Source organism: Saccostrea echinata, unplaced genomic scaffold (genome assembly GCF_033153115.1).
Source record: "Saccostrea echinata isolate AGI-Se365-2 ecotype Australia unplaced genomic scaffold, CSIRO_AGI_Sech_v1 ptg000036l, whole genome shotgun sequence".
Lineage (NCBI taxonomy): Eukaryota > Metazoa > Mollusca > Bivalvia > Ostreida > Ostreidae > Saccostrea > Saccostrea echinata.
Genome location: NW_026889785.1, coordinates 1427805 through 1452455, shown reverse-complemented (window position 1 = coordinate 1452455; position 24651 = coordinate 1427805). Strand labels below are relative to the sequence as shown.

At 32.9% G+C, this 24651-nt stretch overlaps 2 protein-coding genes and 1 pseudogene across 2 annotated transcripts; all 3 read left to right on the top strand.

The window, feature by feature from the left end:
- Nucleotides 1-2374: 2374 nt before the first annotated feature.
- On the top strand, nt 2375-3266 carry LOC133200031 (putative nuclease HARBI1; annotated as a pseudogene).
- A 5537-nt stretch (nt 3267-8803) lies between these two features.
- Nucleotides 8804-9241, top strand: LOC133199832 (ctenidin-3-like). The gene has a single exon (XM_061335659.1). The coding sequence runs from the start codon at nt 8807-8809 to the stop codon at nt 9239-9241; it is 435 nt and encodes a 144-aa protein (XP_061191643.1). The 5' UTR covers nt 8804-8806.
- A 7018-nt stretch (nt 9242-16259) lies between these two features.
- Nucleotides 16260-17405, top strand: LOC133199831 (uncharacterized). Its single transcript, XM_061335658.1, has 3 exons — nt 16260-16450; nt 16821-17059; nt 17292-17405. Exons 1-3 carry the CDS (start codon nt 16300-16302, stop codon nt 17403-17405), a joined length of 504 nt encoding a protein of 167 aa, XP_061191642.1. The 5' UTR covers nt 16260-16299.
- The last annotated feature ends 7246 nt before the right edge of the window (nt 17406-24651 follow it).

Genomic DNA, 24651 nt, shown 5'->3' with positions numbered 1-24651 from the left:
AACGCACAAAAAGTTAGCCCAGGCTCCGGGGTCATAAAACTTAGCCAGCTCGCTTTTGAGATCAGAATTTGAGACGGTCTCAGATTTTGGTCTCAGTCTCAAGTTAGGTGTGCCATAAAAAATTGTCCCATCAGTCTCAGTCTCAGTTTCTTAGTTTGGTCTCATTTTTGAGCTCAAAAAGTTAGACAACTTAAAAGGTGTCTAACTTCTTAATTTGTGATCTCACTTTCAATATGGCGTCTTCGGCAGCGAGGTTGAATATTTTCAACATCATTCAAAGGCAGAGAAAGGCTCCACGTCCGCGTGTTTTCAGGGATAGAAGTAACCCACTGGAGGATTTGGAGCCGAATGAGGTCTATACTAAATACCGTTTCAGGCCTGCTACCATCCTCTTCCTTGTGGAATTGTTGTACGATGATCTTGTAAGACCACCAAAGAGAAACTCCTCCCTTCCCCCGCTTTTAAGTGCTGGTAGCCCTACGATTCCTAGCCACTGGCTCATTTTATAATCTCGTTGGTGAACCACTGGGAATCGCTAAGTCTTCGACTGGAAGAGCTGCTCGCCGTGTGTGTACCTTGCTTGCGAGTTTCGCACAGAGGTACATTAAATTCCCTATGGACCTATCTGCATTCAAGAGTAGATTTTTTGATATTGCAGGTACATGTATTTAACACCCTCTTTATGAAAGTCAAACTATCATTTCACATTCAACGTGAAATTACTCTGTCTCTGTTTTTAATCATGGGTGCACATATGTCATATCGCACAATAAATTGTATGTGTTTTCCCCTTTACTTAAAAAATAAGTATCTTAATAAATGCACTGAAGTTAAAAAACAAATATATATCTTTATCTACCTTTCGTTATTGATCAGTATCGGCATCCTCTATATACCCGGTAGTTGTTGTTTTCCATCCATGCTCCATTGATAAAAGAATTACCACAAGGGGAAATAAATCTTGTAGAAAGTTATTTTTTCAAACCCATTCTAAAAATGTGATAAAATTTAAATAGGCATCGAACACAAATGGCGGCAGACGATTCATTGAATGATGCATGTACTTTTACCAAAAAAAGAGGGGGGAGAATTAGGGAACCTCTCCCGTTATAGTATTCAGAGATGGACCACAAAAGTCAATAAAGGACAAACGACCCCCCCCCCCCTTTTTTTTGCAGTATTCATCGACTGAGCTACCACATAAAAACACAAAAGTTAATAAAAATCGATTTTGAATTTAAATTACAAAGGGTGCACAAAAAAGTAGGACAGGTTAATGAAAATGGAGATGCTATTAATTTATTCTGAATTTATTTGAAATGAAAAATTAAATCTCAATTAAAACAAAATCTTCTTTGATATTTTGAAATTTCATCTGAAATTAAAGTAGACTTTATGTAAAATCTCCACAATTTGCAAAAATTTCACTAAGATTGAAATTATTTGCCTATGAAATAGCATACACACTAGAGATGGCAAAAATGATCATTTTCTCATACTAAAACACAATTTTTCGATATGAGTGGGTCTTCGCTCCATATTTTTCAAAATTTAACTTCAAAGTTTGCAAAAAATATACATTTTCTGGTCAACAAAAACATGGAGCAAAGACCCACTATACCTTAAAAATACACTTTTATGACACAACATTCGCATCTTTACGAGAAATACTTGAAGTCCATTTAGTCAAGAGTCATATCACAAACATGATTTAAATGCCACAATTCGTAGAGCTGTATAGCGTAATGGTGATCATGTTAGTCTCAAAGGTAAACGGTACTCGAGATTTTTATTGCCAGGGTTTGAACCCCAAGAATACGACTTAAATTATTTCAAAAACACAATAATTTTTTCAGAGAAAATTTTCCTCAGAAAAGTTTTATTTATCATAATTTCATAAATTTCAATAATGAGAACTTTACTGTAAATACTAAATTCACAAACTGATTATGATTTTTATATATATCTGAAGCTATATAGGCATTCAGCGCGCCTTGTTCACCCATCTCCTTTAAGGAAAATGCACACTTTTATGGAGATTTTAAGCATAGTTCCCTTCCTCTCAAATCTCAGAGAGTTTAGATGATCAATTTTCTTGATACTCCAAATAATGCAGTTTAATGATTCTAAATTATCTTTTTTTTAAATGAAGTCTTTATAGCAAAACAGGTCCTTGCATACATAAGATGCAAGCCCGTAGGAAGCAATTTCAGTGGGGGGGGGGGGGGGGGGCACAACCAAAAATTTTCAGGTACATGTACTACTTGTTGTATAGCTATATTTGTAGCTGTGACTCTTTGTAAATTTCGTTAAGAATTTGTCCTTAGATATGACAATAGATTCAATAACCATGATATCTATTATGTTATTGCAGATGATATGTGGCCCTGATTTTTCCATCACAAATGTTGTGGCTAAATGGCCAGGATCAGTCCATGATTCCAGAATTTTCAAAGAGTCTGCATTATGTAGAGAATTTGAAAATGGTACCTTGTTATGACTATCAATTTCTCATTGATTCTTGTCTGAGAATTGCAGTTTTGCATTTCTTATTAAATGATTTATTATTTTTTTTATTTCAGTTATCCTTTTCATTTGAAATTTAAAATCATTCAATCTGTTCCTGTTTTGGAAAAAAATATATTTTGAAAATCTTAATTTATATGTATCCGAATATTTTTAAGAGTAGAAATTCTGCTATATTTATAAGAAAACTCTGTATGTACAAACATGCTAGCTAAAGGTCATATACTAGTACCTTGACTGTAAAAACAAAGTAAGTTAATGATAAGCATATAATTTTACCTTTTTTGAAAATCACATAAGGAAAAAATAATAAGGCCTTCATTCAATTTATCATCATAATAGAAATTCACTTAATTCCCACTGCAGGACACATATAAGGAATACTTTTGGGAGATTCAGGGTATGCCCTTAAACACTACCTGATGACGCCATACCTGAACCCATCTGAGATTCATATACAGCGGTTTAATACTGCACACTGTAGGACAAGAGTGTTGTTAGAGCAGACATTTGGCATCATTAAGCGTAGGTTCTCATGTCTACACACTGAATTACGAGTATCACCCCAGAGGGCCTGTGTTGCCATCATTGCCTCTTGTGTCTTACACAATTGTGGTATTATGCGAGGAGACATTTTGCCAAATGCGGACATCATCATAAATGATGAGTGGGATGAGGCGGAAGACTTGGGAGGTGATGGCAGAACTGTACGTGACCAAATAGCCTTGAATTACTTCTGAAAGTGAGTACAATTCTCTATATTTTCTAAAGCCAACAATTCAAAAGGAATTCAAATGGTTATTACAGTAATTAATGTGTTGTTTTCATTGGAAAGTAAAGTTCCTCAAAGATCTAGGGGTACATTCTCGCTTAGGATGCTCCGGGTTCAAATCTCGGATGATCCTGTTTTTTTCCGATTTACAGAATGATAGTATTTAGCATATGAAATGAAGAAGTTATGACAAACTTTCTCATAAAATCATTATTACAGTGTGATAAATATTTTATATAAAAAGAATCTTCTATACACATTTTAAAGAATAAGCAATCAAATCTATATATCCATATTGGCATTTTTTTTTTATTTGCTTCAGTACATACATTTAATATATAATTCTGCAAATGCGGGGGGAGGGGGGTGGACCCCCCCCCCCCAATCTGAGCATGAGTTTCTATACTTACGCATTAACAATTCCTATTATCTCTTCCCAGGCGCGATTTTTCTCTGCTTTGCCGCGCTGGGCACCTTTAAACTTTGAGTCTAAAACACCTACCCGCCGACTTGCTTCCTCGTATAATACTTCTTTTTCTAGCTTACTCCAGGTATGGTTCGTTAACGTTCTTTTCCTCATTATTTTTTGTTAAAAGAAATTCTATATCATTATCTGCCATAATTCCTTTTTGCTGCCTGATGCTTTAATTAAGTTGATGACGTCAGTGACGTCAATTATTGAAAATGACGTAACAATTAACATATAGTAAGCGCAATTAAAGAACAAAAAACAGTATTTATTTTAAATTTTATTTTAATACGTTTCACTATTGCGCAATACTTACTGGCCGTGGCACTGTCACATGTAAAAATATCCTTCAATTCATTCGATATCCTGCTCGGTTTTGGTCTCAGTTTCTGTCTCAAGTGAGAAAATTTCAAAGTATCACACTGGTAATTGACCAATCAAAATGAACTTAGTCAATTGTAGTTCCATACATAATAAAGAATTTTTTTTTTTATTGTGAGAAATTTTTAAATTTCCCTTATTCTATTTTTACATTTTTGGTATCTGTGCTTAGGATATTTTATGTACTTTGTAAAATATTAAAGGTTTCTGACAGGAACTATTTCTTTCGGGAAATACGAGGCCACTTCCTGGGGTGCACACAGGATGTTTATAAACACATTGAATACACGTGGTTTTGAGGGTATTCCTATTTGCGGATGGAAAAAATCAGAAAATGCCGTGTACGTACCCTATTTTTTGGTGTCAGCTGATGTGACTGGTAACGTTTAACATTTCCTGCTAAATATTTTTTCATGAATTCGAATACCTGATTTTTAATGATTTTTTATTCTATATAAAATTATATAGTGAAAACAATTACCGGTGTGATACGTTAAAGTGAGCTCAGTCTCCCTTTATGGCACACTAAAAGTGAGACGGTCTAAGTTAAGCCCGGAATCTGAGATTTTTAGATTGATCTCAAAAGTGAGCTGGCTAAGTTTTATGACCTCGGAGCCAGATGTCTGCAGTTAAGACTGCTGATTAGCAATTCATAAACGATTATACAACGCGGACTTCAACGATTGAAGACTTTCAAGTTGATGTGAGATATCCCTCGGCTCTAAATTTCACTTTTTTTTTTTTTAATAATTCCCCAAATCAAATTTCACCATTAACAATCGCATAAGATTTAAATGGAAAGTAGTTTGAAGTATGACGCGTTGCTTTAATTTTTCAGAGATGAACATTATGTTTAATCATGATATGAAGAAAATTTGAGACAATGAACAGAAAGATCAATATTTTTTTTTTTTATCTCAGCATAAAATTAAAAAAGTGAGGTATATATGAAAATAATACTTACTATCATACATGTACCTATTTGATTCATACTAGATAACATAATGAAGTCTTGCTTTATGAAAACAACACATTGTTTTCTGTTCTTGTAAAAAATGCATCCATCTACAAGACTTGTATTTTTCCATCTACAGGAGTTAAATATGTCTTAAAATATTCTTAAGAGAATTTTTTTCAATAATTGATTGTGAAAATTCTGCATCTTGTATCAATAATTCCTGTAACAAGTAATATATAGAAACATCTCAATTTTAACAATCTAAAGGAACTGAGTTTAAATGTTTTAGGAAAATTATTTCACGAAGTATTAAAAATTCGGCAAAAGACAATATTTGTAAATTTGATTGAGCTGACTATATAATGGTTCTCATTATTAAACTCTGGTAAGACAATTCATTAGATTTTGCCAGCACACTAACCACTGAGCTATTGAGACCTGTAAATCCGCTTACATATTCCCCCTCTTTGTAGAAATTCGTACTTGGATTCTAGGAGTTAAAGGAGGAAATGCTATAATGCAGATTCCTAGGTAATAGTGGGTATTTGTACGTTTGGTGTCAAAAGTCACAGGTGGTGAAAAAGAATAAGCGTTTAGAAAAAAAGTGCGGAAAACCAAGTGTGACAGACTGGCCGACAGACAGAGGGACAGACAGACAGACAGACCGACAGACTCAGAGGAAACCTATAGTCCCTTCCGGTTTCACCGGTAGGGGACTAATAAAGGAGGGCTGACAGCATGATAAAGTTTCAGCTGCAGAATAGATATATAATTTTTTCAGCAACAAAAATGGGTCAGACGATCAACTTATGATCACAGATTAAATGAAAATTAACGATTGATTGATTGATTGATTGTATCTTGTTTATGTCCCATTCGAGAAGATTTCATTCATACAGAGATGTCACCATATACCGTTAAAGGGCTTCAAATTTAGATAGAAAATTAACGAGGAATGTCTTTAGATGAAAACAAAATTCTGAGTTCGCTTGTTGATGCACATTAGTCAGGCACATTATGATTATCATTTAAGCCCTTTTCTTTTCTTAGATGAAAATAATATCAACAGCAGTGGCAAATTGTCGAAGTTAGCATCAATCATAGTTTCGTCGAGAAGATGTAAAGATTGTCTACTCGGTAGACCTCATTTTTATCATGCAAAATCTCTAAAATCCAAAGGCTTCCGGGGGCTTCGCCATATCAATATATATAATTAAAAAAAACCTAAATACAGGAAATGCTTGTCAAACTTAATAAATAGAGAACATGAGGAATCTTATCTTTAAAAGTTGTGGACCGCGTTATGAGAGGAGTCCAGATAGATTACCGCTGATTGATTAAATCTTGGTTTTTATTTTTACCTGTTGACCAGATAATTAATTCAGGAAGATTTACGGCCTTCCGTGTTGTTTAAACACTTTAAAGAGAAAAAATTTAGGCCGCACCAGGGAAAACCTCTGTTTATCTGACAGGGGATGTCTGTCTACTTAAATTAAGTGTTTTGAATGTGAATTAGTTTAATGGTTTTGTTTATGATAAAGATGACTTTATTAAAAGTGTCACTTTTTTAATTCCTGTGCTTTACGACACGTTAGCATGTAATCGTTGCAAAGTAGACATAAAGATACATACACTGTACATACTTAGTGTCTTCAATTTTAAATTTAGACTTGGACTCCCCCCCCCCCCTCCCCCCCTTTCAAGTTGCATACATTCTTAACGCGTCTTGCTTGATGTGATACAGGTCTTTATTCTTTTGAAATTAAAACAACTGAAATATTTTGCATTGCCGGAATTTGTCTATTTCCCATATTTTTGTTACCAATGTAATGCACATATAAATCCGTTCATTTATTTAATAATTATTAATTCTATCATTTGATTTCTTTAAAATTCCGTATTCATTCAATCCAAAAAAATTTTGTGTATTCAAAGATAAAAGAACGGATCTAATCCCATGAATAAACGAAACAAAACCTTACCTTGTCCTCTGTTGTCCAGGTCAAAGGTCACGTGACTAACTCGATCTCTGATGACCGCATGTAGTAGTGGTCAGTGTGTATGTAAGGCCTTTGTTAATTACCGATGGTGATTAATTAGAACATGGGGATAATTAGAGAAAACTTTCCCTGGTCTACAAGAGAAACCTTTCTTACCAGATATATAAGGAGAGAGGGTTTCCTTTAGCAGGTACGGAAAGGAGTATACAATTTACACAGGTAAGGTGGTGAACAAAAAAAGGGGGGATAGACGGAAACTTAATTCAATACAGAAGTGACCAATAAAAAGTGGATGCTTGGATTCCTATATATTTTTAGACTTATTTTAGTTTTGAATGAATTTTTGAACTATTTAGAAATTGTCAACTTCTATTATACTCAATATTCTACCTTTCTGCAATCGTCCGTATTTATCTATACATTGTTTTGTTCAAGATTTTCCATAAATGTTTGTATCATTTGTCCTCAATGGTCTTTAAGAATAACTTCCGATACTAATTAAGAATGTCTGTAAACATGAAGAAGAATAAGAAGGCAATATCCTGTCTTTGTAAACTTTTTTGTATGATAAATTTCTATTTATTTACAACAAATAGCTATATCTCAAGAATAATTTTTACTGTTCATAACAGTCTAAAAAAAATCCCTAAAACTAAAATTGGGAAAATTAAATACTATTCTACCTTTGTGCTCAAAATTTAGCTATATGTCATTTTCCGCATTCTCAAAATTATTTTTACATTTTAAAGTCAAAGCAGTAAGACTCTAATTATATAATTTATGTGAAATGCAGACTGAAATTTTACAAATTCTATACAACTTTAAATTAAATTAAGATATTTTGAGAAATATATGTATTTTTATGTTATAAGTCAGAACCCTGGACCTCAAATCCTATATACTTTAATTAATATTCAACTAATGTGCAGAAAAACAATCCTTGAATTTAAAGACATTGATTTTATCTTTCCTTTCATTCCTGCTTCTGAATAGAGCGAGTCTCTAGAAGCAAAAATCGGAAGACCAGTGACGGTTCTTGCAGCAGCTAGCTGAACTTTCTATAATTTTATAATAAGATTTTTTTTTTCGTTTTTAATGTGACTTTTATCCATATTGATCTCGATCTTTAATTAAAAGTATTCGAACTTTGCAAAACCTTTATACATTAAATTTCAGTTTAAAAAATCTAAAAAAATATCTATTTATTTAACTGCCATGCCAAACATTAGAAATAAAACAGCTTAGTTACAATTGCATATAAAATATTGCCATCCTGCCTCTAAGACATATAGGAGACACTAAAACCATGAAATTAAAAAAAATAATCAATTAAATCTTTTTCGACAGTTTAAAAACCTTACTTACCTCAGGGCTCATTGACAACTATATGTCTCCTTTTTTTGTACATTAAAAAAAATGTTTTGGCTACCACGGCCTGTATATTTATTTATTTATTTATTTATTTATTATATTGATAAAAACCACAAGTGGCGCAAGTCATACATAAGTAGACAAATATAGCCAATTGTTTATTATAAAGCATAATTTACATGTGTATCAATTTCACTAAAAATATCTGCTTTTGCTTCTAACAATTTGGCTTGTTTACACAAATCATGGTACGTAAAAATCGTTATAAAACTTACAGTGTAAAAAAAAAAATGTTTTTTTTCACCCCCCTTTCTATTTCCAGAAGCATAATGAAGATCCTGATTTCAATCGTCTGCGTAGCCCTGACGCTTTCCTGTGTAACCTGCACGTATCCGGGATATGGAGGCGGTATGCGATATGGCGGTATCCAGGGCGGCTATATTTCTGGACCCCGGGGAGCCATTGGAGGTTACCGCTACGGAATTGGCGGGGGCTACGGTTACCCAACTCCTTACGGTGGAGGAATGTACGGTGGGGGAATAGGTGGATATCCTTACGGAGGAGGAATCGGAGGCGGATATCCGGGATATGGCGGCGGAATGTACGGGGGCGGACTATACGGAGGCGGAATGTACGGGGGTGGATATCCTTATGGCGGAGGAATGTACGGGGGAGGAATGTATGGTGGCGGAATAGGCGGTTACCCGTCTTACGGGGGAGGAATGTATGGGCGTGGCATGGGGTACAAGAAAAACTACTACTGAAAAAGGTAATGGTATCTAGAAACTTTGGAAGATTCATACCTGTAGGAAGCGAGCTGAAATAAAAAAAAAATCTTACAAGAATTTTTTTTGAACAAGTGAACCAATACCGTTTAAAATGAAATTCCAGAATACAATAAATGTTGGTCCTTCCCCCCTCCCCTCCTTTTTTTTTTTTTTTAAATTTTCTCTCCACTTAAAATTGTTACTTTACAATGTATTAAGGTTATACTTTCTACTGCAAATAAGAATTTTTCACAAAATTGACCGCCTTTAAGTCAATGGATGGTTTTAATCACACCAAATTCATACTGTTGAAAAAGGTACATATGAATGCAACACGATGTTTGAAATTAAGTCTTAAAAATTCATTTGTACAAGAAAGCTGCGCGATTGGTTTTACTTTTTATAGGGTACTTTGTCATATATTCAACGAATGCAATACTGAAATCTAATGAATTGTAACAAATATATCCTTTTTCAGATATCGACCGGACAGGATTAGCTCCCCATAGACTGGATAACTTCCCTTGATCATCACCTTATACATGTCTGTTACGTATTTATTTGTCTATTTGTCTATTTAAATTAATAAAGCATTTTCAAAAGGATATTTATTCTCTGTTTTATAGAAATATCAGTGTATTTTTTTTTTGAGAAATGAGTCTTATATTTCATTGTATAATGGATGCATAAAAAGATTTCTGATTTCTGATCACATCCTAGTAAAATACGATACAATATAAAGCCTAATACTTAGATGCAATTTTATAAATTATTCAAAATCTTTGTCAAAGAATGTTTTAAGATAATACTGAATATCTATCAAATCTTTCATTTTCAATCTTACTATAGTAAACTTCAGTATCCTTTTACAGAGATTTAAAAAAAATAGCAGCGTCTACAATGCACATGAATTATACATGATTAAGTCATTCTAAAACGAAAAATATCTGTGATTGATACGGATACATATTTTTTATACGCACGCCATGAAAATATTGTGCCCTTATTATAACGTTTAAATTTTGCTTATACTTAAAAAAAGAGATCTATATGCATCTGTATTAAAATAAATGCAGTGTATACTAGTTGGGCGGATTTTATATACTGGAACAAAAATCATCTTTCAATGACAACAGTTTAGGACTTGTCTAATAAATTTTCCTTTCATTTACGTTTTGACTTTTCTGATCGTTGATTATAAAACCCACATTTCTATTCTTAATTATAACCTTTTATTATGAGATGACCATGTATTTGAAAATAGGAAGATGAGGGGTGGAATGTACATATGTGGTCGAAAGCGACGAATCACAGATTCGTGTTGGCGAACATTCGTGTTAATGTTCGAATAAAAAAAAAACCCGCAAGGGATGGAGGCCGAACACCATGAGAAAATGGCCGCAAGATCAGCATTATGGAATTGGACCTTTTGTGTTTTAACGGCATTGGAACATTGTGTCGAGTTGAATTGAACACTACTTCAGAAAAAAAAATATTATCCTAGATAATAATCTTTGTCAAGTTATAGTTCGAGCTTTTCCATAGGTACATCGATTTCGTGTAACATAGAATTTTATTACCAGAAATAGAATTTCGAGAGAAAAAAATGAACTGGCCTGCGCAGTCTCTGGACTTAGATATCATTGAACATGTTTGGCTTTAGTTTAAAGGAAAACCCCGGTCACAGATGCAAAATATGACAGGAAATAAACTTAAATTACATCAAAATATGACAGGAAATAAACTTAAATTACATCAAAATATGACAGGAAATAAACTTAAATTACATCAAAATATGACAGGAAATAAACTTAAATTACATCAAAGCCTCTATCAGTCTACTGCTATGATTCATTGTGAATTATCTCCTACTGGAAACATGAACAGTATATTCAGTTTATTTTTAGAGCATCGAAAAATATACAAGGGTGGTTTGGGTCAGATGAATGAATGGCCAGAGAATATGGTCTATTACTGTGAGCCTGTTTAAGGACATACGCAACATACCTTACCTACTGATAATTTTTCAAGATATTCTTAATTTAAGATTATAGTGCCATCAGATGTTTGTAGACAAAAAATCGGCATGTATTACCAGGTGTTTGAAAAGATATCAATTGATGAAAATTCTTGTGGAATTCAAAGAAAAATTTACAAAAATTACTAAATATATATTCTAGAAGTTTTGTTTATCCAATCTTGTTTTAGAAGAAGTGTACAAAAGCATATATAGACATTAGAATGTAGCACACGTTTCCTTCAAGTATTGGAACTCTTCAACTGCAGGGAGAAAGACAATAAAGTTCAAACTACGTTGTGTATGTCCTTAAGTAAATATTTATATTGAATACATTCGGGAACCAGTATGTACAACTTATGCTGCTTAGTGGAGGCACCATTTCTTTTTAATCTAATCTTACATGATTTACGGGTGATCGGTGCTTAGCAGAGTATTATATATTCTGTACTTTAATAGTTCCGACGCTGTTGGCAGGGCCATTTAGCCGCCGTCCGCTCCTGAAAACCCGTAAAGTCTTTACGTTACGGTTAACAGGTTATCGGAGTAACTGAAAGCTTTTACGAAGTTTATTTCAAAAAAAGACTGCAGGGGAATTAAACAAATGATAAAAACAAGAAAAAAGACCAACTTAGTTGTACATAGGCGGTGTACCAGAGGCAGATCACGAATGTAGCTGGTCAAAGATCAGAAAAGTAGTGAGGACATACATGATAAGTAAGGTGGAAATAAAGAAAATTATTTCTGACATTTTGCATCTGTCCCTGGCTTGTACAAAATATAAGTTGCAGGAGCCGTCTTCCATTAATTCTTCTGAAGGAAAAAAAATAGATCTCCCTGTTATCATTCTGAAGGCAGCGCTTAAAAAACTGTTCACTGAAAGTGATGAAGTTCTAAGGAACGTAAGAAATAGGGTGAATTCACCATGCATGGGATACCCCCGTACTTCAACAAGTTCTAGCGCTATTGCAACCGACCGAATGTTATCACAATGGAGCTTAACATGTAGAATGTGAATAAAATATAAATTTGTGACACAGTATTATGCTATTTATTGAGAAAATATCATCAAAAACATCTTTTTTTAAAAAATGAGTTAGAATTCACCATGGATCGGACAATATTCACCATGCATCGGACAAACGGTATTTGAGCCGGAAGAATGTAATACCTTTATCAAGGTGCTTTAAAATCAGTGACATGGAAATATTTCTTTTTATCTTTTATTTAATAATTAACCTTCTAATTAAATTTGACCGACTTTATCGATCCACAAATTTGGGGGAGATTTAAGTTGCATCATAACCCGTAGAAAGGCTTTACAATATATATCATATGGAAACTAACGCATTTGTCTCGTTGGTCATCATCTTCTAGTTTGTAGAAATACATTAAGTCTACTACTAGTCGCCATATATCGATAAATTGTATTTTCGCTGAAAATTTAAAGTTTTTGATTTCTATTTCTGCAAAAACAAAACAAAACAAAAAAAACCAGTTTGGTTCTATATGAAAATGAAAGTGATTTCCCATGCATCGAAAAGTTGTCCTATGCATGGCTAATTTTAGTCCGATGTACGGTGAAATGAGCCACAAGTAAAAAAAAAAAACAACTCTTAAAATATTATTCAAACATTGAAGTGAAATTCTGGAAAATTTCTGAAAAATTATCAATTCTTTATCAGTAAATATTCATCACATACATAATACTCGGATATTAATTTAAAGCATTTTACAGTAGAAAAGAAACTTTAAAAAATGTAATTAATTAAGCAGTAATTAATTAACGATTATTGCATTGCAGTCTATGGGGACAAGCATTTAAACAAATCAAATAATAAGAATATCAATAAATACTGCAGTCGAAAGATGCTTTAAATCATTATAAATAGAATAATAACTGAAAACGATTTTTACGAGAGCGATTTTTACACAATTGATTTTTATTAAATAAAAACAGAGGGAGTTAACTCTTCAGCAAAGTGCAAGGTCATAAATTAGGGCACATTCCACTCTTACATGTTAATAGAAATGAATGGAAATTATGTCTAAATATACTGAGTATTCAACACCGACATAACTGTTCTGTATTCAATTTCTTTGACTTTTATTAGGTCACCTGAGTCACTCAGGTGACCTATCGATATCCGTTTTCGTCCGTCGTCGTGCGACGTGTGTTAACATTTGAACATTTTTAGCTTCTTCTCTGAAACCGCTTAACCAATTTCAACCAAATTTGGCATAAAGCATCTATGGGTAAAGGGGAACAAAAATTGTGAATTTCATGGTCCCTGCCCTCCCCCCCCGGGGGGGGGGGCTGAGGGGTGGGGCTAAAACCACCAAAATTAATGCAATTTTTAAAAATCTTCTTCTTTACTCCTGGACATCAAGCAGTCAAACTGTTGGCATGATTGTAATAAGCATTGAGCCCTCTACCAAAATTGTGAAATTCATGGCCCCAGGGTCAGGGGTTCTGGTGCTAGGGCTGGGCTATATAGATCATATAGTGAAAGTGCATTATTATTTTAAAAATCTTCTTCTCTGCTAATGGGTATCAAATAAACTAACTAAGTACATAGTTATGATGAGCAAGAGAGCCTCTTCCAAAATTGTGAATTTCATGGCCCCAGGGTCAGGGGTTCTGGTGAAAAGGGGGAGGTCTATTGATTATATAGTGAAAATGCATTAATTCTTTGAAAATCTTCTTCTCTGCTCCTGGGTATTAAATAAAGTAACCAAGTATATAGTTATGATGAGCAAGAGTGCCTCTTCCAAAATTGTGAAATTGATGGCCCCAGGATCAGGGGTTCTTGTGTTAGGGCGGGGCTCTATTGATTATATAGTGAAAATGCATTAATTCTTTGAAAATCTTCTTCTCTGCTCCTGGGTATTAAATAAAGTAACTAAGTACATAGTTATGATGAGCAAGAGTGTCTCTTCCAAAATTTTGAATTTTATGGCCCCAGGGTCAGGGGTTCTGGTGAAAAGGGGGGGTCTATTGATTATATAGCGAAAATGCATTAATCCTTTGAAAAAATTCTTCTCTCCTCCTGGGTATTAAATAAACTAACTAAGTACAGAGTTATAATAAGCAAGAGTGCCTCTTCTAAAATTGTGAATTTCATGGCCCCAGGGTCAGGGGTTCTGGTGTTAGGGTGGGGCTATATAGATCTTATAGTGAAAGTGCATTATTATTTTGAAAATCTTCTCTGTTCCTGGGTATCAAATAAACTAACTAAGTACATAGTTATGATGAGCAAGAGTGCCTTTTCCAAAATTGTGAATTTCATGGCCCCAGGGTCAGGAGTTCTGGTGTTAGGGCGGGGCTCTATTGATTATATTGTGAAAATGCATTAATTCTTTGAAAATCTTCTTCTCTGCTCCTGGGTATTAAATAAAGTAACTAAGTACATAGTTATAATGAGCAAGAGTGCCTCTTCCAAAGTTGTGAATTTCATGGCCCCAGCGTCAGATGAAAACGAAAGTCAATGTTTGTATCACACAGCAGCAGTTTTTGAAACCGAAAATCACACTGTTGTTGTTGGTATATTTGATAATGACATCCAAGTACAAGTCTTGAGAATCAACAATCTGCATCCAAAGATTTCCTGTGAAATTGGAAAAGCCATTGAAATTGCCTTAACAGAATTGACGAAGACATTTGATGAGAAGAAAATTTTTCAAAAGGGCTATAAATATCTGAATATTTTCTGCAGTAAGGATGATCCCACATTTATTCCGGAAAATAATGTGTATGAAATAAAGGACTGTGATTCAATGCAATTGTCCCATTGGGAAGAGACATGACATAGACGTTTTATGGACTTTAGGATTTTGGGAAAAGGTGAATATAATGTTTTCGTCCGAGTACTTCAAGGATATGTTAAGGTTACATCCAGATCTTCTGACCTTTGCAAATCCGCGATATAAACGCAGTCACAGTAGTCACAGGAAGTCACAGTAGGCTATAAGGACGGTATCTTTTTTAAAAGAATTTTTATCCTCCTAAAATTAAATGAAAATATTTATAAAAAAATACATTGTTATTTTCTGATGCTATAAATAACAAAGGTTTTATCACAAGAGTTAATACTTAACCAATGACGTCGTAAAGGTTAATCAAATTTTTGCTGAGTGTTAGTGAAGTGTTTAAGTATGTTAGGAAATCCTCCTCAAGGGCTAATGCAGGGGATCGGATTCTCTATTTTTGGCCAATTCGCATTTTTGCGTTAAAGCTTTTGGAAGGATATGCAAATTTGGAGAATTATGGGAAGATTGTGTTCGAAAGCGAAAAAAAAATTTAATAAGATTGGGCGATTTTTAAGTAGCATTCTATGGCACAGAGAAATTTTACTTAATTATTCTTACCTGCCGAAACGATTTAGCCACGGTGCAGTGATAAACTTTTTGCTTTTTCATTCAGGCATATATTTTATTTACAGACGTCACGTGATGACGGCATGGTGAAGCGCGTCCTTTAGCTTTGACGTTTTTTCAGTGGATAATATTATTTTTATGTGTCTTTGATGGTTAATGAAAATTACGAGTTTTGAACAAGTGTAAATTTTCAAAAAAAAAAACGCTCTGGGTGCTGCCTTAACATACCAGCGTAAATCATATATTATGTATTTCCTATAAGCCTACCGTACCGTTAGACTTGCTGTCTTAACAAATATCTTTGGGTCAATATCAATTTCGCCAAATTGCAGTTCATCATTTAAACTTGTTATTTCAGGCAAAAGAAAACGATGTGAAATTATCGCAGAAAGGAATGAAAGTTTCGTAGTAGAAAGTATATGTAAGTCCTCGCTTTCAATTAAATTTAAATTCTTGTTATATCTTTGTAATAAGAATAAAATTAAGCAATGACTTTTAATTTTTCTTTTTTTGTCCGAGGAGTTCCTTTATTTGTATTCACATTAATTCAAGCTTATAATTTAGAATTTAAACAAGAGATCAATGCATTTTGTATGTTACAATATTTAAAATTTTTGATATTGAAGTGTCTGCTGAGGAGTCAAAGAAGCGGAACTGGGAGATGTTTGAAAAACTGACAGAAATTTCTCGAGATGCGTTGCAAAATTACTTCGATAACAAATTATCTCCACGAGATCTAGAAAAAGATATGGACGATATGAAGAAAGGTCCTTACAGATTTGGGGAAGAACAGCTGATGGTTCTATTTCCAGGTTTGTTTTTATATCAAGACACGTCGACATATTTTGCCACATATTGTCTTTTTTTCTTGTACTGAAAACAAAAAAAAATGTTGCTTAAACGAAGGAATTTAACTGCTTTTTATTGAGTTTATGAAATCAACCACAAAGTAGTGAAAAGATAGTTAAATAAGAACATATTGAAAATGAAAACTAAACCATGAAGCACTTAATTTAGATTCCAAGTCTATATAAAAAGTGTAGCTTGTGCATACATTTAGTAAATTACTGACTCGCATTGCTTTCAAACTTTAGTGATAGTAAAAAACAATGTACTTCATTTCAACTGAGTGAAAAATATGATAGTAAAAAAAATATTGTTGAAGAAGACTTTGAATTAAAGGTGACGGAAGTTGTCCAACGTCTTCTACATTCGACATTACGATAATGTACAAGTTGCTGAGAAACTATCAAGGAGAAGATTGGCCTGGTTGGGGAAAGAAACCAGGGATTGAAGATATAGAGGAAATCAATGATGTGGAACGCATCCGGTGCTACAGAAACAAGGTTAATCATGCAGTGTCAGAAACCAAGGTCCTTGAGAAGGATATATTTGAAAAATATTGGTTAGACTTAACTCAGGTAAAAATGTTTTTTTGAATTTAAACAGTATATTCCAAGTCGATAAATCCTGTGACATGATTTACCTGAATTACATTATACTAAATGCAATGAATAAATTGATTATCTTTAAAAAAACCTACAGTTTTTGGAAACATTTACCTGAAAAAAAGATATAAAAATATAATATTTATCATTTTTCAATACTCATCATTGTTCTAAGAAGGATTCTTATTTTTTTGTCTACTTTTAGGCTATTGAAAGACTTAGCAATGGGAAGTATAGAGCTGTTATAGAACAACTAAAATCACATATTTCAGCATCAACTGAGAAAATCCTGCAGCAAAAGAAATGTGGGGATGGCTGATATTTTAACAATTTCGCACTCACAGTAGTGGTTTCTTTGAAAAACATATTTGTTATAATCAGGAAACCGACAATTTATTTATTGTTATTAAAATATTTTACTACAAATGATTTTTAAGAGAATAAATTGTCAATTTCTTATTTAAAGGCATTGCAACTGTTGTATTTAAACATTTCTTAAATAATAATTCATTTAAACTGTAAAATTCTGTAATTTTTGATTTTCTAATTCTATATATGTATGTATTTGGGTGAATCTAATTCTGCAGTTTTTTGATTTTGTTCAAAACCCTACATGTAGGTCATATAAACAAATTCATAAGATCCTTGTATAGAAGGGAACTATCAATTATATTATTTCAATGAGTAATGGGACGTAAAACAACATACAATCATTCAATCAATCAATAGAAATCTCTAAAGCAAAAATTATCGTTTGGTAAACATTTGTGTTTTCCAAGACCCGATTAATGCAAACGTAAAGTTAAAACCAAACAATAACGCGCCCTTTTCATCCTAAATTCCTATGAAACTTAAAGCTTAGCACGACTCGTAAATAGACAAACATCATATATATATATATATATATATATATATATATATATATATATATATATATATATATATATATATATAAACTCTCGCATTCGTTAACCTGATTGCTTTTAGCTGGTCTCTGCGACGTGTGGTATACCCATGTATATGTTACATTGTTGTTTTTGTTTAAGTTTTATTTCATTGAGCATGCATTTGTCTTTATTTTACTTTGTAATAAATTGACTTGTGCAATTTATATCGAATATCTTGGGTAACCTTTTTTTTTCCTGACGTGACAAAAGCACTCAGAAGTTATTTTAGTCGAGCCTAAACTTATGACAATGACAAAGAAGGAATTGTGCGCTCAGGTTATATCTACGAAGCGAAATAAACTGAACCAGACAAAACTAAGGCTGATATAGGGGCTGGAGAAACACAGTACAGAGAACACAAATAGGGTAGACAAAGATAACTCTTTACATTTTACGAAGGTATCCAGTTTTAAAAAATGGAAAATCACTCAAAAAATTACACAAATTCAAACTGTAACATTTCCGTTATCTGTGACATCTTAAATGACTTACGATACATGTATCATCAATAATTGAAATAACTAGGCTCGAAAATTTCCAAGTTACAAAATACACATGCAATAACTAAGGTTGCTTTCAGCTCAGATATTCACTGGTAGCCTGTTACATTTGTGGCCTGCTCAACAGTGATATCAACACACTGCTGGTAAAACCAGTCCTTCCATTTACCGCACTACCTGCATCGATAACATCAATGAAAAAGGTGAAGATAACGAACAGTGATCGATTTCAGAAAAAATATATAAACAATACAAATCTGTGAAGAGAGCATAAAACATTATTACCGAGCCTGCATACCTTTAATATTAACCAAGACACAGGCAAATGTAAAGGCCAATGACAAAATTTTCTGTTTATTGACTAGGTTACTGTATTTATCAAACCCGAAGTAAATACCATAATAAGGCTCTAAAGAGAAGGCCTCATGCTCAAACTAACACCTGCTCCTGTTAAGTGATCTCAACTCACTATGGCCCGTATGATTTTTGGTGTCAAAAAGGGTAACATAGGCACCGTATCTGGACTGCAAGGTGCAAAGTAATACCCTTTTTTTATTCTATAGGGGTTTGGAGAGAGCGCCTGCAGCTGGCGCCCAAAATAAGATTTGTTACACTTTGGCGAGCCCGACACATAATGGCACGATAGTGCCCCCGAATAATTTCCATTTTTAAAACTATATAGCACTATTTTCAGTGCGGCAGGCGACAAGTAGTTCCCATATATGTTATGGTATAGGTGTATAGAGACAGCCTGTGGGTGATGCTGAATGTAAAGGTTATGCAAATCAAATATATGTTATTAATCATGCATCCAGAAAAAATCAGTCAAAAACAGAAACAAAAATTAGGGCTCACTAAAGCACACACTGTCCCAATGATTACTGTGAATTATATGTAATTTTTTGCGGAAATTGATTTTAGAGCAAATTAGCGAAAACTTGATTTAGCGCTTTCTGAATGTGCTGATAAAAATAAATACATACAAGACATTTAGCGCGATGAACTTAGCTTCTTTCTGCAAAAGGCTCTTAATAGAAAACACCTCCAAATGTACGTATACAGTACCCGTATTTAGGAACCCAAAGATAAGTTGTTCATAGAAGCGTTCAACATATCAATCCATATCTCTTGATCGTAAATTGATGACTTTTAAGTTAATAAAAGTTATTTCCCTCTGCAGGGTCGATCTAGATTCCTCATTTCCTTGTTCCTTCATACTCCTGTCAACATGTCAGTATCCATCATCTCTTTTTTGACGTATATATTGTAAAATACACATGTACTACAGCTCTGGCATACTTTATACTCAAAATCTGTGGAAATTATCTTATTTACATCACATGTAATTTTTGCAATATGATTTTAAGTTAACATACATGTATCTTCTTTGTTTGACACTCATTGTTTTGCAAGGAAAGGGTTCACTAAGTTGAAAGAATCAATAGAAGGGAAGGCTGATATGCCATAAATAGTGATACTGTAGTACTGTATACATGCCAACATATACATGTACTTACATTTGGAAATAATTTCCTTTAAATAACATTTTTGTACAAAGCGTATTTAAGCTATAGAACTTGCAAACTTGTTAACCTGACATTAAAGGACTTTGTCAATTCCTCTAGTACTAATAACACATTTACAGGTACAAGCTGTGACCGGTCAGCAGGAATGCTCACTTCTTCTTGGCACCTCATCCCACTTCTGTTTTTGGAGCTCTGTGTTTGCTCTGCTCCCTATTTGTTTTGTTTTAATGGACTTTGAGCTTGAATACTGTTCGTTATCTCCATGCATATTTCATTACAAGTACAATTCCTGATTGAGACTATAATCAGCAACAGTCATTTCATTTTAAAACATGGTCATGAAAAAATGAATACCAACATAGTATATTGCATCATATGATTAAAAAACAAAATCTTTATTTGTAATTTAGATATTTGAACTTACTCATGGGATATTAGAAAATTAAAATTTTTGCTTATATTGAAGATCTTTCTTTTTTATTTATTTATTTATTTATTTATTGAAGGATTATCTTTTTAAAGAAAGATCTAGTTCAATAAATATACCTTTAATTTCATTGACACTTCTTGTAGTGCCATGTATGTACTTCAGTGATAAATTTAGTGATATAAATGCTTTTTATAACAAGTAAAGAAGGGTTTTTGTTGAGGAAAAACCATTTTTGCTTATTTTTTTTCATTTGTACTTAAATTGAATGTTGTTATTGTCCGTCTTAGCTCGTTTTGGTAAGTGTAATTTTTTTTCCTGAACCGGATCTTTTTTTCCAAATTAATCTAGAATAAAACAAATAGAGATGTACGAGCCGAGCTGATGACGAGATGAAGAATAATTAAAATGCTTACGTTTAAAAAAATGGATGTGTAAAGGAAAACAATTTTTTTTTATTTTTATTCATGGAAAACATTTTTAAATCTTTCAATAATTGGAAAAGAAAGTATCGAAATTAAAGATAATTATTTGATCTCTAAGACTACCTTGAAAAAGTTTAAAGTGTCAATAAGTAAATGTTTCAAACTGAATGATTTTGTTCAAATATACAAGTTACTTGTTTAACAATAAACGATAAATCAGGCTGCAGGATCATGAAACTGTCTTAAGTCAGACTTAACTCCATAAATTTGCACTTAAGATTGGTCCTAAGTGGATCACAAATAATGACCAAGAGTTAAGATTGGAATTTTGTCTCAGATGTTGATTTAATACTTACACGTCAAGCAAGTCATCGCTGATCAAATAGGACGCATGCTTATTATTTTTGAATGTCGTCTTCAACCTTCCTGTGTATATTTTTTTTCTTTTCTGGAACTGCTAAACCAAGTTTAACGAGTTTTTGTATACACCATCAATGGGAAAAGGGACAAGAATAGTGAATTTTATTGTTCTGCCGCTATGTTGGTCATTCATATGTCAACTCGACATATTCCAGTGAACTAGAAATGAAAGACACCACAGAGTCTACATGTACCACATCTGTTTCATATTAGGATGTTTTACTGACTATAGACCGACTAACAACTAAATTGTATGACAAAACGAGATGACTTTAACTTTTCCATCGTTAACTTTCCTTATTTCATCAGTTTGTAGTAATATTCCGTTATCGCCTGCATATGGTGTTTACTCCCCTATACTCAAGATCATGTTTGGTGTACGAGGCAGACCACTGACAGATTAGTTGATGTTATAGGGATTTCAAAAACCATGTTTAAAGTCGGCATTTTGTAAATTCAATGGCCTTTATAATGACCTTGTTAACAAAAATAACCTATCATTGTGATGTATTTTGGCTGACGTGTTACAAATTGTATGGCCTTTGTTTTCACTAAATTTGACTACGGAATGTTCCTTCTATCTGATCAATACATAGGGCTCACAGTGGGTAAAAAGGTCGACAGGGAATGCTTACTCCTCCTAGGCACCTGATCCCATTTATGGAATTTCCGGGGGACCATGTTTTATGTCCTGTTTATAGATTTCTATTGTTTTGTAGATTTTTTTTTGAGATCATCTCTGTTTGTTATCTTCACCTTTTCATCATATATTATTATACAGTGTAGCCTTTTCTTTCTTACTTCCGAACTTCTAGGAGATATATAGATGATATATAGTCCTCACCAAACTGAAATGTTTTAAAAGTTAGTCCAGGCGAATTCCTGGAAGAGTTTAATTTGTCAAAGCCTGAGAAATTTATGATAGCCCATGACCTCTTATAAAAATTCTTAGTAGGTGAATTTTTTATCAAAAATATGTTTTAACAATTGGATGTTACGTGTTAAAGGAATAAAAAGCAGGATCGAATCCTACTGCAGGATTTGGAGATCGGTCCTTTAGCTGAGACGTAAAAAGCGAGGTCATTTTTCGATGTAGATACTTGCAGGTAAGAGATATCTCACTGCTCAATGTTCGTAAGTGCTGAGTACGGGTCTAAACTTGTATTCCTCCACCTGCAGTACGATAGGAGTGAAATATTCTCGAAGGGAAGGAAGTAAAACAAGTAAAACAAACAAAGGAAGTAACTATCAAAATCTGAAATTCAGCATTGAAGGCTTTTTGAACACTTAACAAATTTTGAGATGGATGGTTTACTCTTGGACACATCATGACATCATCTGCAAGCTATTTTACAATTCAGAACGTCATATTTGTTATAAAGTTATGTGCAAAACAATACAGTGTGATGTTGATATTTAAAAACCTGTATGCTATTTTTTATTTACACAATAATATCCGGTAAAAATATGACATAAAAAATAATGCTGCTCAACATTTGTTTTGCTTGTTGTGTTGCTATAATAACATACGATCCTTTATAGTGTTACTGTAGATGCCGTGCAAACATAAATCGTTATAACAACATGTGGACAATGCCTACTTAGGAATAAATCTTCAGCACAAAATATCGAACTATGTGTTTTTATAATGATTTGGAATAAATATCTAAGATTTCATTTCAACATTTTTTCCATCATTACTTTGACAATAAAAATTGTTTAAATCAAATTAATTTTAACACGTTTAAATGCATTTATGTATTAATTAATTCTCTTTGGTGTTTTATGTTAAGATAAGAGAAAAAATCTAACATTAAAATGATTAAATGTGAACCTTTTATACACTCAAAAAAAACGCATACATAAGGCACATAATAATACAACAAACATTAATACAGGCATATTCATAAATAAAAACAGGCAAGATTTCTTTATTTTATTTCATTCTTTAAATCCATTTCAGTGGCTTTTAGAGAAGAGAGAGAAAAAATTAGGGCCAAAACCACGTTGTTATTAATCAATTCGCAGACTAAACTTTTCAGTAACAGGACGCACCATGACATGATGTTATATATAAAAACATATATTTATTAATAAGCTGTTTTTTTTCTAATTTAAAGTCTGATGGAAAGTTAATTTGTGTCCTGTTTACAAAATGAAATATGATGATGGGGACAGTGAATCTAATCTGAGGAGTTTTCCCTCTATAAGCGTAAGTAATTCCTATTTTACCAAGGATTTTCAAACGGAATGATTATTCAATAGGTTATTTTTGACAGATTTGACAATTTACCATAAAATTATCTATTTTTTTTTCCTTTTCAAAAAGTTTTTCACAAGCATGTTGGATATAAATTAATGTAAAATTCAATAAAAATTAAAATTGAATAACTACAGTGCACATACTTTAAATTTACTATATTTTAATCAGGAATTCAAAGTCTAGAACCCAATATTAATGAGAAATTACCACAAACATTAGTTATAGCTGACTGTTTACATTGTTTCATAAACATATCCATTTGCTACCACTGTTATAAAGGACACATATATATTTATCATGCCTCTGTTGTAACACACGTAAGCTGTAAACAAAAGATTGTCTCATTTAAAAAAAGAACAATTTAATTTGTTTCTAGTACATGATAAACACTTTTATCTCAACTTTGAAAAAAAATCCAATTGAAAAGTGAAATCCTCTAACAGTAAAGCTTTACCTGTAAATATTTTGTATAAATTTACGAAGTTCTGGATCAAAATAAAAATATTTTACTTCAAACTGGGGATTTTGGAAGAGGTCCTCTCCTCTGCTTCAATGATATAATGAAAATTTTATCATTTGATTTTTGAATTTTCTAAGAGAGATTATTTTCAATATTCATGGCATCTAGGAAATCTTATGAATATGCATGGTATTACAGGCATGACTAATATAAATAACATATAAGCAAAATGCAAATAACTATTGAACAGGATATTACTCCGGAATATTCTCTGGCTGTTACTGGGCTCTTATCGGGTATCTCTTTTATCAAGCCCGCGACAGAAACTTTTTCCCTGGATGTGCCTGTTGGTTATTCCGTTAGTTCCCGTCAAGGGGTTGATGAAAGAGCTATCCCACTCACCAAACATATTACAGAAAATCATAACTGGCGTTATGATTGAAGAGAAATAGCAGTTGAAATAAAATCATATAATTGCATTTCTTTTAATTATATTTATATCATTAATTAATTTTTTTTTTCAAAAATATGTATATGGCATGGTTTTAATACATTCAACTGCCCTACAAAGCAAACAAGCAGAGCAACTGCTTTAGA